Genomic DNA, 16,499 nt, shown 5'->3' on the forward strand with positions numbered 1-16,499 from the left:
GTACGGGGATACCACATATGTGGGACTTTTTGGGAGCCTAGCCGCGTACGGGGCCCCGAAAACCAAGCACTGCCTTCAGGATTTCTAAGGGTGTAAATTTTTGATTTTACTCCTCACTACCTATCGCAGTTTTGAAGGCCATAAAATGCCAAGATGGCACAAACCCCCCCCCCCCCCCAAATGACCCCATTTTGGAAAGTAGACACCCCTAAATTTAGGGGTACACTAGCGATCGCAGGGATCAGGCCTGACTCTGCGAACGCTGCAGTTATGTGTGTTGTGTTTTGTAAGTGACAGTGATCGATCGATACTGCACTTGGGTGGGCTGGGCTTGGCGGAGGGGCTAAACGCAGGTGCTAGCAGGTATCTGGGCTGATCCCGCTAACAATGCGTTTTGGGAAACCTAAACTGCTGGCGACGCTAATATAGATCTGATCAGATACTATATTTCTAAGGGAGGTGTATGCTTTGTGCGTGGGTGTTAGCGGTACTGGCACTAACCTGACGCTGCCTGGGGCGACGCAGACCTTATCTGACCCTCAAACTTATATCACCCGCCGGGTGATCAGGGGGTTAAACCTTTATTAGGTAATAAATGGCGGGTGCCCTGAAACTATAAAAAAATAACTAACCAACCAGCGTCACCTGTAACAGTTATATGGTGATCACTGGTGAAAGGGTTAACTAGGGGGCAATCAGGGGGCTTTATGCGGTAGTATATGGGGGTCCCTGGCGCTATAAAAAGCTGCGGCGAACCTAAATACCTACCTGCCTAACTAGCGTCACCTGTGACACTAATACAGCGATCAGAAAAACGATCGCTTATTAGGCTGGGTTCACACTGGAGCGATGCGGGAACGGCACAAATCCGCGGCGGGTTCCCGCATCGCACTGCCCTATGCAAACTGCTGGGAGTGTCAGTGAAATGTTAATGACACCCCCAGATCAGTTTGCATATCGCAGTGCGATCTGCAAACTCGGACAGGAATCGGATCGCATGGTGTGAACACCCATGCGATCTGATTCTGCTGCGGACCAAAAAAGGGTCCCGTGCGAGTTTGCGGCAGGTGCGGCGGGTGCGATGCGTATTCAGCCATACTATCTGTATGGCTGAACTCGCATCGCACAGAGATCAGATGTGATTTGCACTGCGGTGCGAATCACATTCGTTCTCATAAACTGCTGCAATGTGAACCCAGCCTTAGTGACACTGGCGACGGGGGGTGATCACGGGGTTAAACCTTTATTGGGGGGCTTAGGGGGGTACCCTAGAACTAAAGGGGGCTAACCCTAACTGCCCTAACAGTTATTACAGTCACAAATGATACCAATGCAAAAAAAAAAAAAAAAAATGCAATTGGTGTCACTGTGACTGGGGGTGCAGAGGTGATTGGGGGGGTGAAGGGGGGTGGGTGAGAGTGTGCCTGGCATGTTCTACTGTATTGTGTAGTGTTGGTGCAACTCACCGATCCTCTCTCCTCGGTGCCGGAACGAAAAATACAGACACGGAGGAGAGATTACATCACTTCCTCTGCCTGTGTTTACATTACAGGAGAGGAAGTGATGTCACGCTGCACTTCCATTCGTCAGGAGCGATCGCGAGGGGGTGGCCATGAACGAATGGCCGCCCCCTCATCCCGGATCGCTCCTGAACGGATTCCGACCGCCGCTGGCACCGGGGGGGGGACCCGATCGGGCCCCCCACCTGCGGGAAGGCAGGGACGTACAGGTACACCCATATGCCTGCCCGTGCCATTCTGTCGATGTACATCGTCGCGCGGCGGTCGGCAACTGGTTAAATACCCTCTCCCAGAGGGCAAAGCGAGAGGGCCACTCCCCCTGACCTGGCTCCGAAAGAGAGTAACTTAAGGGCCTGACCAGACCATAGTTCCACGACTGCCACAAGAGACAGTGCCCCCTGTGGCCACACTGAACATCTCACAGTCCAGTCAGACTGACACAGAAGTCAAATTTAGACAATACCCAAGTGCAGTTTAGGTAGAGTTGAATTTTAAAAAACACATAGCGCAATTATTAAACAATTATTATGTTCCTAGAGCAGTGTTGCTGATTGGACTGTGTGAGAGTAGTGCTTTGGCCGTTTAACATGCTGCCAACCCATGTCAGTTACAGGCCTTGTCACACTTACTCAAAATACTGTCACTAAGCAAACACACCTATAGCGTTAATGTTTGTCGCCTGCTTTTGCCTCCTGTTTACCACATGTAGAGAATGCAACCCAGATGCCTAATTATTATTATTTTTTTATTGTGAACAAGCCCTATGGTCGCATACATGCGCCTTTCTGATATGTTACCATGGGCTTGAATTAAAAAAATTGAGATGCTAAAATTTCTTCCAAACACAACATGTAGATTCATTTTTGAAGCATATGTTTTCTAAGGGCACAATTCACACCACTGCAGTCAGTTCCAGGGCGTTTAAGTAAAATGGTAGAACATGCTGAATTTTTCCTACACTGGACTGTACTGAAACACAGTAAAATGCACTGAAATGCATAAAAAAAACAGGAAAAAAAAAAAGCATCTAGAATGCATCCGTAAAAGCATCACAAATGCATCTGGAAGGGATCTGGAGTGCATGTTTGTGGTGTGAACCAGCCTTTAGTGCCAGTGTTAACAGATCCTAAGGCAGTTAAACAAAAATATGGTAGTATAAAATGTCATATCCTTTACTTGTTACGCATGCCTGAATGAACAAGAAGCAAAAAATAAAAGTTTTTAATTAGTTGTTAAAGGTAGCCTGTACTAAGTGAAGTTCTAGTACTGTCATCGCTGAGTTCCAAGAATAACCAGAAGCCTGGCTGCCTCTGGCTTCACCACTTTCTCATGTGCTGACCCAGTGCAAGCATGCTGATTAGAAAGTCAGTGAAGTCCAAGCTTCTGCTCTGCACCATCCTTGCACCAGGTCTGTGCTGCAGAACGTTCTGATACTTCTGGATCAGTATTCCATTAGGATAACTAGTATTTTCTGAAGGAAAGGTCAGCAGTTGGATGTCTTCATGATTTCACAGGCGTGCGCTCATTTCCTGGTTTAATATCTTTTTTCTTGTTGCAAAAAAAAGTAATGATTTTGCATATCGGAAGAAAATGCATTATGAAACCCTCATGGTGATTATGGACTGGAGAAGCAACAATGTGGCTCATGCTGTGGTGCCTGCCCTTGTTAGTGCTCAAGGCTAAATTACTTTGTAAATGTCCTTGTCATACCACAGTTCTGTACTTGGATAAAGAATGAGTTCACTCATAAAAGTTTCACAAATGAAGAACTTGCCACTTTGTTGTTGTGTACTTCTATGTTTCACATACACTGTTTTTTTATAGTGTTGACTGTCCCGGATGTGCATAACCTGTGGGAACCAATAGCATAGATGTAGGACATAGCTTTCCCTGACTCACCCAGTCCTTGCATTGTCAGAGAATTGCCATTTTAAAGGGATTGCAAAGTCTCATGGTTTTTCACCTTGGATTAAGGTGAAAAACTTTTTTGCTGCAGCTGCCCCCAGAGCCCCTCTTTTTCAATTACCTGAGCCCATCAGTTCCAGCGATGTGCATAAACCCAGCGGCTCCAGCCACTGTCTCTGTCCTCATTGGATAGATTAATAGCAGCGGGAGCAGCAGGAGCCATTGACTCCCAGTGCTGTCAATCAAATCCAGTGACATTAGGGCGGGGCCAAATCAGAAGCGTGCCTGCACGGGTGCCCCCATTGAAAGCGGCTCTCCGTGGGGGCCCCTGATTAAGGGGAGGAGCCAAGCACCCCAAAAGAGGAGGATCAGGGCTGCTCTGTGCAAAACCCTTTCACAGAGTAGGCAAGTATAACATGTTTGTTATTTTCATTTAAAAAAAATTAACCTTTACAATCCCATTTAGGTAAATAAAAATGATAATAAAGTAAATAGTGTTAGGTAAAAAAAATAAAAAGTTATGAAGTTCGCTCTCTCTATTAATTGGTCCCACAGTTTTCTGGGTCATCTGTCCCACGAGGTTGAGGGTGGGAGAACTTCCAGTCTGCTCGCCTAGGGAAGCAGAACGGAAGTGGGAGCGGGTATCTGGCATAAATGGGTACCAGCTTCCTGAAAAAAAAAAATATAATCAGAGTGGAGGGGAAGAGGAGGATGAACAAATCTTTACAGGTGAAGTCTGTTTTTAGCTGGCCATATGCAATTAGTTTTTTTCTGTTCAGCTAGCAGAAGGGGATGGTGGTATCTCCCCTACTGGCAAATTGTATTCTGACAGCGGCACCCGCTACTGTCAGAATACAGTAATCAGAGACAGCAAAGGAAAGGTTTCCAACATGGTCTTTCCTTTGATCGACTTCTGTCGAGCAGGGACGGCCCCACACCAATCGAAATTTGGACAGTCCCTGCTAAACTGGCAAAATTTCAATCAGTGTTTGGCCAGCTTTAGAACCTCCTCACACTAAGCTTTAAAAAGCACTAACCCATCTGTAATCCTACCAATAACATGCACACAATATTCCTCCCTAGGGAAAATGTAACCCCCTGGTTGGATACTAACATCTACTGCACCAGTAAAACACAGACAATTCCATAGCTCAACTCACCAACCAAATGAACTTGTCTAACCGTCTGTTAAAAGCATGGGTTTAGTTATCACACATTTGCAAATGCATGTAAAAGCTGCAAGGCCTCGTCACGGCACGTTGCTTGCAGTCCTAACACTACAAATTTATAAGTGTCTCCACAGTGGAAGCACATGCATGGAATTGATAGATGTTGGACAGCTGCCTGGAGACTGCCCAAGCCCCCTTAAATGAACAGGAGCACACTGGACACCCAGCAAGAGCACAATGGCAGCGAAGGTGCCCAATGTGTCCCCGGACTCTATATACAAACAATAACAAAAAACTGGCCACTGCCCACACCCATAACTGGCCTTTACAGTGAGGAGCCCATGGAGGGCATATACATATAAGACAAAGACAATTCCATAGCTCAACTCACCAACCAGTCTGCTGACCAACCAAATGAACCTGTCTAACCATCTGTTAAAAGCAGGGGTTTAGTTAGCACACATTTGCAAACGCATGTGAAAGCTGCAAGGCCTTGTCACGGCACCCTGCATTGGTTGCAGTCCTAACATTACTGCACCAGGATGATTTGTGCTCAAGATCAACACTTCAAGCTCCAAAATATGCCACCAACTTTGCATTGTTAGAGCAGTTTGGATAATTTGTCTGTTTTCACTGTACACATCTTTGTATTAAACTGTACGTATGACACGGTATAAGTTTATCTAAAATAGTTATGTTTGTTTGAATTTGATTACTTTTTCATTGGCAGAGTCCGCCAGCGGATCCGCCCGCTCAGCAAAGGATCTTTCTGCTGATCCCTGTTGAGCAGGCAGATGACAGGTCCGCAGTTGCAGAGCAGACAGACACAGCCCACTGTTCTCTATGGAGCTGTCAAATGGAAACAAACCACCTGTCTGTTTCCACCCAACTGTCATCCAATCTGCCAATGGATCCTAATCCATCTGTTTTTAGCAGACAGGATCAGATCGCATATCGGCAGGTGTCAACAGACACATGTCCACTGACATCCGCTGCTCTTTAGAGAGCAATGGATAGTCTGATTGGGTCCTCCTGAAAAACTAACAGGCAGACCCGATTGGTCCACCTGTGTGAAAGGGGCCTAAGTAAATAGATCATCATTTTCAGCCTTAGCTGTCTTCTATGTTTTAGTCATCTGTGGCACAAAGCCTTTTGTAGCTCCCATTAAAAGGCTGTAGGGTTACAGTAAAGCTGGGCATACACTGCGCATACACTGCTGAAATTGCAGCTAATTTCTGCTGGTTCAAACAAAATTTGAGCAGCATATATTAAAGAGGAGCTGCACCTTTAAAAACAAATATTAAAAGCAAGCAGCTACAAATATTGCAGCTGCAGCTTTTAATAAATTGACACTTACCTGTCCCAGGGTCCAGCGATGTCGGCGGCAGATGACGAGCAATCGCTTGTCTCTCCGCTGCCCATGTAAACCTCATGCACATAAAATAGTGTCCTAGTACAAAAAAATTGCATGTAGCATTAAAAAAGCAGTAGAAAATTTGATTATGCTGCAGCCATACTACTGTGAACCTAGCCTAACTGCTATATCTGCAGGACAGCTTGTTCTGTTGAAAAACAACAGACTTACTGGCTGGATCACCATGTGAAAATTAAGAGATCCTAATAAAGAAAACAAATTGAGCCATCATATTTAAGAATTGGTAAGCTGCAATATAATGTTTTCTTTTTGGTTTAATACTACTTTAGGACCCGTGTTTGCTTAAGGTGAACCCGTGGAATAGAAAACAATAAGGTTGTTTTAGTTATTTTTTGACTGCTGCCAGGGAATCCAATACATGTTGAGGGTATTCCCTGTTTGCTGTGTTATGAAGGGTTGTTCCTTTGCTATAGGCGTTGTTTCTGTATTGTTTAGAATAAACCACTCAGAACATTTCAGGATGCTAAACATTAACAGTGATTTTAACTTGATTTATTTGGGTTTTATACACTGCAGACAGACTCTTTGCTTGGAAAATAGGGCTAGCCTCCTATGTGCTCTGTATGTATTGTTTTTTTTTTTTTTGACCTATTCAAATTCTTTTAAATGTCCATGAAAATTGAACTGTTGACTCCAGTGCTGCAAGGTTGGAGTTCTTTTTGCATCTATATGCATATACTTTTACTCTTCAATCATACAGTGGGGAAAATAATTATTCCATTCCCTGCAGATTTTTTAAGTTTGCCCAATTACAAAGAAATTTAGGGTTTATCATTTTTATCACACGTGTGTCTTAAAGAGGGAGTCCGCCGGGAATCCGCGTTTTTTTTTTTTTTTTTTTTAAAGCCAGCAGCTACAAATACTGCAGCTGCTGACTTTTAAAATAAGGACACTTACCTGTCCAGTGCGCCCGCGATGTCGGCACCCGAAGCCGATCTCTCGATCGTCTCTCGGGTGCTGCCGCCGCCATCTTGGGTATGGGAATCAGGAAGTGGAGCCTTTCGGCTTCATTTCCCGGTTCCCTACTGCGCATGCGCGAGTCGCGCTGCGCAATAAGGATGGACCCGCTGCCTCTGGGATCTGTGTGTTTCCCAGCAGGCAGCGGGGGACTTTCGGAAAGGGGTGTAATCTATGCCCCTTTCCGCAGAGAGCTATCCCGGAAGTGGGTGCTGATACCTATACTGTACAGGTACCTGCACCCCTCTCCCCCCTGAAAGGTGCCAATTGTGGCGCCGGAGGGGGGGGGATTCCAATGAGCGCAAGGTTCACTTTAGGGTGGACCTCCGCTTTAAATAATAGAGACAGAATATCAACCAAAAATCTCCCAAAAAAAACATAAGATACAAATGTTATAAATTGAGTTTCAATTCAGTGAGTAAAATAAGTATTTGATTCCCATTTCCGAAGCAAAACATGACTTAATACTTGGTGGAGAAACCCTTGTTGGCAAGCACAGAGATAAGACGTTTCTTGTAGTTGGTGACCAGGTTTGCACAAATCTCAGGAGGCATTTTGGTCCATGTTTTGTTTTTTATTTACAGATCTTCTCGAAGTTTCAGCTCCCTCCTATACATTTTCTGTAGCATTAATGTCTGAAGACTGGCTAGGCTACTCCATAACCTTAATGGGCTTCTTCTTGAGCCACTCCTTTGTTACCTTGACAGCATGCTGAAAGACCCATCCATGACCCATCCTGAATGTTCTGGCTCAGGAAAGAAAGTTATCATCCAAGAATTTACAATACATGGCTCCATCCATTGGCCCCTCAATGCTGCAAAGTCGGTCTGTACCTTTAGCAGAGAAACAGCCCCAAAGCATGTTTCCACCTATGTGCTTGACTGGATGGTGTTCTTAGGGTCATAGTCAGCATTTTTCTTCCTCCAAACATGGCAAGTCCCCCTCTTCAACAAAGCACATGTACAGCCATGCCAATGAACATCTAAATGATTCAGAGAAGGGTTGGGGGAAAGTGCTGTTGTCAGATGAGACTAAAATTGAGCTCTTTGGCATTAACTCGACACACCGTGTTTGGAGGAAGAAAAATGCTGACTTAACCCTAAGAACACCATCCCTTCAGTCAAGCATTTTTTTTATTTTTTATTATTGCTTTTAAGTGTAAATGGGATATCTGAGGTCTTTTTGACCCCAGATCTCACACCTGCCGACCAGCCGCCGCAGTTGTACTACGGCAGAATGGCATGGCTGAGCGAAAAGTTATGTTACGACGCTTCACCCTGTAGCCACTAGGGGCTGGAGCGCGCGTGCTGCTCACCCCCCGGAGCCGATGCGAGTACCCGGCAGTCACGTTCACTGCCAGGCTCCCGCGATCGCTGCTGACACAAGGAGAACTGGGATCTGTGTGTGTAAACACAGTTTATGGTTCTCTGAAGGGAGAAGAGACAGATCATCTGTTTGTACAGAGTATGAACAGCGATCTGTCATCTCCCCTACAGAGTCTCCTCCCCCCTCCAGTTAGAACACACAATAGGAAACACAATTAACCCCTTGATCGCCTCCTAGTGTTAACCCCTTCCCTGCCAGTGAAATTTTTACAGTAATCAATGCAATCCAAAAATGTGTCAGAATTGACGATTTTCGGCCATAATGTTGCAGTCCTGATAAAAATTGCAGATCACCGCCATTACTAGTAAAAAAAAAAAAAAAATGCCATAAAACTATCCCCTATTTTGTAGACGTTATAATTTTTGCGCAAACCAATCAATGTGCTTATTGCAAATTTATTATTTATATTGCAAATATGTAGAAGAATGCATATCAGCCTAAACTGAGAAAAACGTTTTTTTTTATATATTTTTGGGGGATATTTTATATAGTAAAAAAATATTGCGTTTTTTTTTCAAAATTGTCACTCTTTTTTTGTTTATAGCGGAAAAAATAAAAACCGCAGAGGTGATCAAATGCCACCAAAAGAAAGCTCTAATTGTGGGGGAAAAAGGGACCTTGATTTTGTTTGGGTGCAATGTTGCACGACTGCGCAATTGTCAGTTAAACCGACGCTGTGCCGAATCGCAAAAAGTGCTCTGGTCAGGAAGGGGGTAAAATATTCCAGGGCTGAAGCAGTTAGAGTCCCTTTTCTGATTATTTCTAGGGTTGTTTACATTCCTTATAATAAGAATAAAAGTGATGAAAAACATTTTCCGGTTTCAGTTGTTTACTGGCAGGTACTGGCCAGAGAGGCAGCCAAACTGATCATGGTTTAAACCTGCCTGGGTGGGGGGGGCAGAAAAGAGATCAGGGGTCTTTTAATAAAGAGTACTTGTCACTGCCCATGCTATCACAAAGGATGTTGTTCATCCCCTATGATAGCAATAAAACTAAATAATTTTTTTTTTAAAACCATGGGAAGAAAAACTGAATATATATACAGTGGTGTGAAAAAGTGTTTGCCCCCTTCCTCATTTCCTGTTCCTTTGCATGTTTGTCACACTTAAGTGTTTCGGAACATCAAACCAATTTAAACAATAGTCAAGGACAACACAAGTAAACACAAAATGCAATTTGTAAATGAAGGTGTTTATTATTAAAGGTGAAAAAAAATCCAAACCATCATGGCCCTGTGTGAAAAAGTGATTGCCCCCCTTGTTAAAACATACTATAACTGTGGTTGTCCACACCTGAGTTCAATTTCTCTAGCCACACCCAGGCCTGATTATTGCCACACCTGTTCACAATCAAGGCATCACTTAAATAGGAGCTGCTTGACACAGTAAGGTCCACCAGAAGATCCTTAAAAGCTACACATCATGCCGAGACCCAAAGAAATTCAGGAACAATTGAGAAAGAAAGTAATTGAGATCTATCAGTCTGGAAAGGGTTATAAAGCCATTTCCAAAGCTTTGGGAATCCAGCGAACCACAGTGAGAGCCATTATCCACAAATGGCGAAGACATGGAACAGTGGTGAACCTTCCCAGGAGTGGCCGGCCGCCCAAAATTACCCCAAGAGCGCAGCGACGACTCATCCAAGAGGTCACAAAAGACCCCACAACAACGTCCAAGGAACTGCAGGCCTCACTTGCCTCAGTTAAGGTCAGCGTTCATGCCTCCACCATCAGGAAAAGACTGGGCAAAAATGGCCTGCATGGCAGAGTTCCAAGGAGAAAACCACTGCTGAGCAAAAAGAACATCAAAGCTCGTCTCAATTTCTCCACAACACATCTTGATGATCCCCAAGACTTTTGGGACAACATTCTGTGGACCGATGAGACAAAAGTGGAACTCTTTGGAAGGTGTGTGTCCAAGTATATCTGGCGTAGAAGGAACACTGCATTTCATAAAAAGAACATTATACCAACAGTAAAATATGGTGGTGGTAGTGTGATGGTCTGGGGCTGTTTTGCTGCTTCAGGACCTGGAAGACTTGCCGTGATAAAAGGAACTATGAATTCTGCTGTCTACCAAGAGATCCTGAAGGAGAATGTCCGACCATCTGTTCGTGTACTCAAGCTGAAACGAACTTGGGTTCTGCAGCAGGACAATGATCCTAAACACACCAGCAAGTCCACCACCGAATGGCTGAAGAAAAACAAAATGAAGACTTTGGAGTGGCCTAGCCAAAGTCCTGACCTGAATCCTATTGAGCTGTTGTGGTATGACCTTAAAAAGGCCGTTCATGCTCGAAAACCCTCTAATGTAACTGAATTAGGACAATTCTGCAAAGATGAGTGGGCCAAAATTCCTCCAGGACGCTGTAAAAGCCTCATTGCACGTTATCGCAAACGCTTGGTTGCAGTTGTTGCTGCTAAGGGTGGCCCAACCAGTTATTAGGTTTAGGGGGCAATCACTTTTTCACACAGGGCCATGATGGTTTGGATTTTTTTTCACCTTTAATAATAAACACCTTCATTTACAAATTGCATTTTGTGTTTACTTGTGTTGTCCTTGACTATTGTTTAAATTGGTTTGATGTTCCGAAACACTTAAGTGTGACAAACATGCAAAGGAACAGGAAATGAGGAAGGGGGCAAACACTTTTTCACACCACTGTATCTAAATATCTATCTATCTCATATATATATATATATATATATATATATATATATATATATATATATATATATATATATATATATATATACACACAATGAAAGCATACCCTATTTTATTCTCCAGGGTCATTACTTTCAAAAAATATATAATATTTGGAGGTTCTTGGTAATTTTCACGCTATAAAAAAAAAATCTGACTTAGGCCCCTTTCACATGACCGATCCATTCAGATCCGCCTGCCAGTTTTTCAGGCGGGCCTGAACTGATGCTCCATAGACCTCTGTGGAGCGTCGGATGTCAGCGGTGACATGTCCGCTGACATTCGACCTGCTCCGATCCGAAAAAGTGTGATGGAGGAAAAAGCTATTTTTCCATCCATCATCGGATCGGGTGACGACGGAGACTGCGGTCCGTCGTCATCTGATCTCCCATAGGGGAGAGCGGCGCTATGACAGGTACGGCCCTGCGCAGTGCGCAGAGACGGACCTGTCCTCTTCCTGCTCAGCGGAGATCGCTCTGGTGATCCCCGCTGAGCAGGCTGATATCCACGGGGTGGATCAGCACTGATCTGCCCCGTGTGAAAGGACCCTTAAACTTGTATATGAAAAATGGCAAGATTGGCCTGGAATGGAAGTGGTTAAACTAGTGTGAAATAAATACGGTTATAAAGGAATGTTAATGATTGTTGAAAAATGTGCTGGTTGTCACAAAGCACATGACAAAAGTCATGACTTTTTTCATTTTTATATAAACATAATACATAATTGATGTGATTTATAGTGCAGTTTGTGTGTAGAATGGTTGCAGCCCACCTTGCATCACCATCCATTGATAGTTCTTCTCACACACGTCATATTCCTTGCAATGACACTTTGCTGTTACATTTTGTTATTGTGCATTATCATAATGATGTGATATCCTGTACGGTAAGCTGTGTGATTTGTCTCCCTGCCAGTGTAGCATCTCCTGTATACAGCAGTTCGTATAGCGTTCTTTCCATGGTAGAGTGGCTGGAGATGAATAAAGATTGCAGAGCTGCCAGCAGGAGACAGTGTGAAGCTGAGCATCCTTGCTTCCCCTCCTTCCTTTCTGTTACATAGAGATGCATGGATGTGGGGGTGGTGCTGTGCCCAGCAGATGTGCTGTGGGTGATCGCCTCTGGGTTGGGAGTCTCTTCTGAACCTTCACTAATCTGCAGTGAGAGGTGGAGACAGAGAGGAGCTGCTGGAACTGACACAGAGAGGGAGGGTGTACATTGTACCCAGCAGTGGGGGGCGTGAAGCTGCAGTGCAGAACTGCGACAGCCTTTTGCATGGTCAGTTGTGTCTCCTATACAGATGCAGATTGACCTTCTGGAATTGCTTTGTGGCTTGCATCCTGAGTCACATGTGCACCTTGCAGCCACTCTTGTGATGGCAACTGCATTGGAGGAAACACAGCAAACTGGTCATGCATCTGCTGCTATGAGGACACTGTGTGCTGCTGCTGTCTGAATCTTTCAGGGTCAGATAGGCAGTGTGTCAGCTAATGAGGATGCTGCCTTCACCTACTCTGGGTCATCTTCCTTCCCATCTTATTCTGCACCTACTCTGGGTCTAGTGAGGACAGAGGAAGCACATTTCCGTATTCCACAATGGAGATGTAGATTCTGCTTGATGCAGCCTTTCATAAATATGTAGACTTTGCATGTGGATGCCTGAAGAAGGGTGCATTTGTATTTACTGTCTCTATGTGGCACGGGAAACACTCCACCTAACCGTAGCTGCACTCTCTGTTGTCACCCTGGCAGCACTTAAATCTGAGAACAATGAGAGAGAGAGATGATTTCTGCTAGAAGGAAAATACATGAAGCCAGAGTATGTCGTCCTTCAGGACGTCTCCCTAGCAATTGTTTGCAGTGGAAGTTATTCTGAAGTATTTCACGCCATGTGCTCAGTAGTGAGTTCTTAATCTTGCTGCTTGATCTCTTGCCTGTAAATGTGCATCACACCTGCTAAGTGGATGTTGGCTCTGTGATCTCTTCATGTTGGACTGCTGTCATCTTGGTATTCTGGGCCAATATGGGGGAGAAGGCTGACTATCAGAAGCTACCTAGCAGCGAGTGCAAGGAGGAGAATGAGGTAAAGCTGCACTCACTACATCATTGTTTAATGAGAAATAAAATGCATTGCTGTACATATTCAGGAAGAACCAGGGACCATTTAGTAGATTGGGCTACAGGGCCAGGAAACACATGGTGTTGATGATGATAGAATAGACTTGGAAAAGCTTTGATTAGTTGTCCGCTTTTATTTTTCGGTGTATAGGTTACCTGGTTCCTAGTAAATACAGATAATACAAACTTTTTTGGAAAAACTGAAAAAAAAAAATCCAAAAATTATGCGTGTGCATATATGTATATATGTGTGTGTGTGTATATATATATATATATATATATATATATAACATTTGCTTTGAGTCTCGGTATATGTGGACTGTAATAAAACGGATCCAGATATGGATGGGTGCCGCTGAGATAAAAAGATCTCTAACTATTTGCAGCTTCTTTTCACTTTTCAGTCTCAAGTCACGCTTATATGCTGTAAGATATTTATCTTTTTAGCAATTTGAAATAAAAGTACCGGTGCCTTCTGTATGGTTTCAGTGTTTCGCAAAGTAACAATTTTACCAGCATTATTGTTATATAATTTGTGAAGATGAAAATGCTAGTACATAGCATAGTACAGACAGATCCAGTGTGTGGTGTTTGTATTTCGTTTACATGATCTTATGTCACATTGATAAACACCTCTGCTCGTTATGTGTTTACTAGCGTGCTGGGGAAGCTGGGGCTTTGAATTCTTACCTCGTTTCCCTGGGGTTACTATAGCAACTCTTCAACTGCCATTTATTGGTTGGTTGTTGCTTTTTGCTGTGACAGCCAATTGGAATACATTTTAAATTGGGGTCGCACGATGGTAATGAATGTTGCTTAGTATTAACCCTTTGTTGCAAGGAGCGTAGACTTATCTTTGTTAATGATTATTTGCAAGCGAGACAGTTCTTCCCCGTATATCATAGATTAAGATGCTATATCATGTCTTTTCTGTTTCCTATTAGAGTGCATTCTATGGGAGATGTTCTGTTATATTTTTCCTTTCACACACAAGTGTTACCCCTGTGTATAAAGGGGACCCATTGCATGTTTCATTACAGCAGTACAGGCTGATTTTCTGGAGCTCATATACTTGTTATATCAGGTTATTATGTATGGCAAACCATAACCAGATTTTCCCACCTAACTCACACAATATTATTATGTACAGGAAATGCCGCTTTTTTATTTTATTTTATTTTTTTATATAAGACAGTCACTACACTAATACATCAAATGTAAACCTGTAAAATGTACACACTGCAAAAACGTTTTCATAATGTAGACAAATAGCGGCTTGGTTTCAGAAATGATTTTAACTTTACAGGTGGCATGGACAAAATTCTTGATCCATGGTGTCTAACCGTTTGCCGACCAGGACTTTTACTGACATTTTTTGTTTACAAGTAAAAATCTGTATTTTTTTTGCTACAAAATTACTTGGAACCCCAAACATTATATATATATATATATATATATATATATATATATATATATATATATATATTTTAGCAGAGGCCATAGAGAATAAAATGGCGGTTGTTGACATTTTTTATGTCACACAGTTTTTGCGGTTTCTCAAACACAATTTTTTGGGGGAAAAATACACTTTAATGAGTAAAAAAAAAATACATACCCCAGTTTTATGTAAAATATGAAAGATGATATTAAGCTGAGAAAACAGATACCTAACATGTCAGACTTTACAATTGTGCGCTTATGGAATGATGCCAAACTATGGTACTTAACTGTCCCTTTAATATTTTATTTATTTTTTGATCACTTATATTGCTTTTGCAAAGAAATCTGAACCTCCCTTGCGAGAACAATACAGCACGACTGGTCCTTTTTATGAAGAGATCTGGGGTCCCCAAATCTCTCCTCTACCCTTGAAAGCAAAAGATAAAAAAAAAAAGATCTTTTGATTTAAAAAAAAAAAAGAGGCCTTGTTTACATGGGGCCTGAACGGAAAGTGATGTCAGGACGTCGCTCCAGTCCTCCTAGGCCATAGAGATGAGCATAGGCTATCTTTCCTTTGCTCATCTGTGTCCAGCCACTGCCAGCACCGAATGGGTTCCCAGAGCAACCGATCTCCCAGGTAGTAATTTAAAAAATGCTGCGCTATACATGTACATTAATATACAGTGACTTATTCAGAAAGTGACATATATTGATCAGCCAAATGGTGTATCATACAATCCTATCCAGATTGGACCGATCACTTATCTATATAAATTATAGTCCATACGTGACATCAGAAAGAAAAAAGATTTATAAATATAAAAAGCCCAAAGTGTATCAAACTTCCATATTGATAGAAGAAAGCCTTTATATTCCAAAGATCACCACGGTGTGTAAGCTGTCACCAGTATATAGTTTCAAATGCGCTTACCAGATAGTGTGGACTCAAATGGGTTTAACGTAGTCAGGCCGCGTACACACGCGCGGACTGTTCGCCCAACTTTGTCCGCTGAACAGTGTTTGGGCGGACAGTCCGCTCGTGTGTGGGCTTTCAGCGGACAGTTTCAGCGGACAGTTGGACGGACAAGGTTTTTCGGAAATTCCGTAAAACTGTCCGCTGAAACCTTGTTTCAGCGAACAGTCCGCTCGTGTGTAGGCTTGTTCGTCAAACAAAGTTGCGCGCATGCTCAGAAAGGATTTTCACGCCGAAAGCTATAATGCAGTGTATAGGAAGTCGTATTTTTCGTCCCGTCGTACGTGCCGTTCACGTCATCGCGCACGGTTTCAGCAAACTGTTCGTCCGTCGTGTGTGGCCATGTCCGTCCATGCTAAGTTTGAGCGGACTGTTTGCCGAAACTGTTGGACGGACAAAGTTGGGCGAACAGTCCGCGCGTGTGTACGCGGCCTCAGATTGGCATCAGGAGACTAAGCTCTCCCAGACTTTAAAACTGTGTAGCAGATCCAGCATCCGTTCCCACATCAGTCACGGTAAACTTCTCACTCAGTAGGTCAATTGTCATAGAAGTAAAAACTTTTATATCAAATTTATTAAAAGAATATTGCACTTACATCCAATAACTAGTAAGGTAGGCCTGGGAACAACCAGAAAGTTGCGGAGGTGATCCAGCAGCACATGTGACGCTTGGACCACTTTTATCAGAAAGAAAGGTGCCTGAGGGAAAAAGAATACTGGGGTTATGGCATTTGGCTACAGCCATAACCCCAGTATTAAATGTAAAGTGAATGATGTATTTTCCTAGTTAGCAGGTACATGGTGTGTGTCACTATCTGGCTGTACCGCATGGATCTTTCCATTTATGCTCTTTACTCATTATGCTCTTAAATGATGTAGTTTTTCATGGTACCT

General features: G+C 43.2%; 1 protein-coding gene across 3 annotated transcripts in view; it reads left to right on the forward strand.

The window, feature by feature from the left end:
* TNK2 (tyrosine kinase non receptor 2) overlaps positions 1-16,499 on the forward strand; it is a 296,608-nt gene that overhangs the window by 108,382 nt on the left and 171,727 nt on the right. Inside the window, exon 1 of one of the 3 annotated variants that reach the window (XM_077487598.1) lies at positions 12,260-13,157. The exons of the other annotated variants lie outside the window; for them this stretch is intronic. Coding sequence (XP_077343724.1) covers positions 13,098-13,157 — 60 coding nt within the window. The 5' untranslated portion in view covers positions 12,260-13,097. Of the gene's footprint in view, positions 1-12,259; positions 13,158-16,499 lie in introns of those variants that run through there. 3 annotated transcript variants of the gene reach the window in all.

The sequence above is a fragment of the Lithobates pipiens genome, unplaced genomic scaffold (assembly GCF_037356315.1).
Source record: "Lithobates pipiens isolate NorthernLeopardFrog02 unplaced genomic scaffold, aLitPip1_a1.2 Scaffold_18, whole genome shotgun sequence".
NCBI classification, from domain to species: domain Eukaryota; kingdom Metazoa; phylum Chordata; class Amphibia; order Anura; family Ranidae; genus Lithobates; species Lithobates pipiens.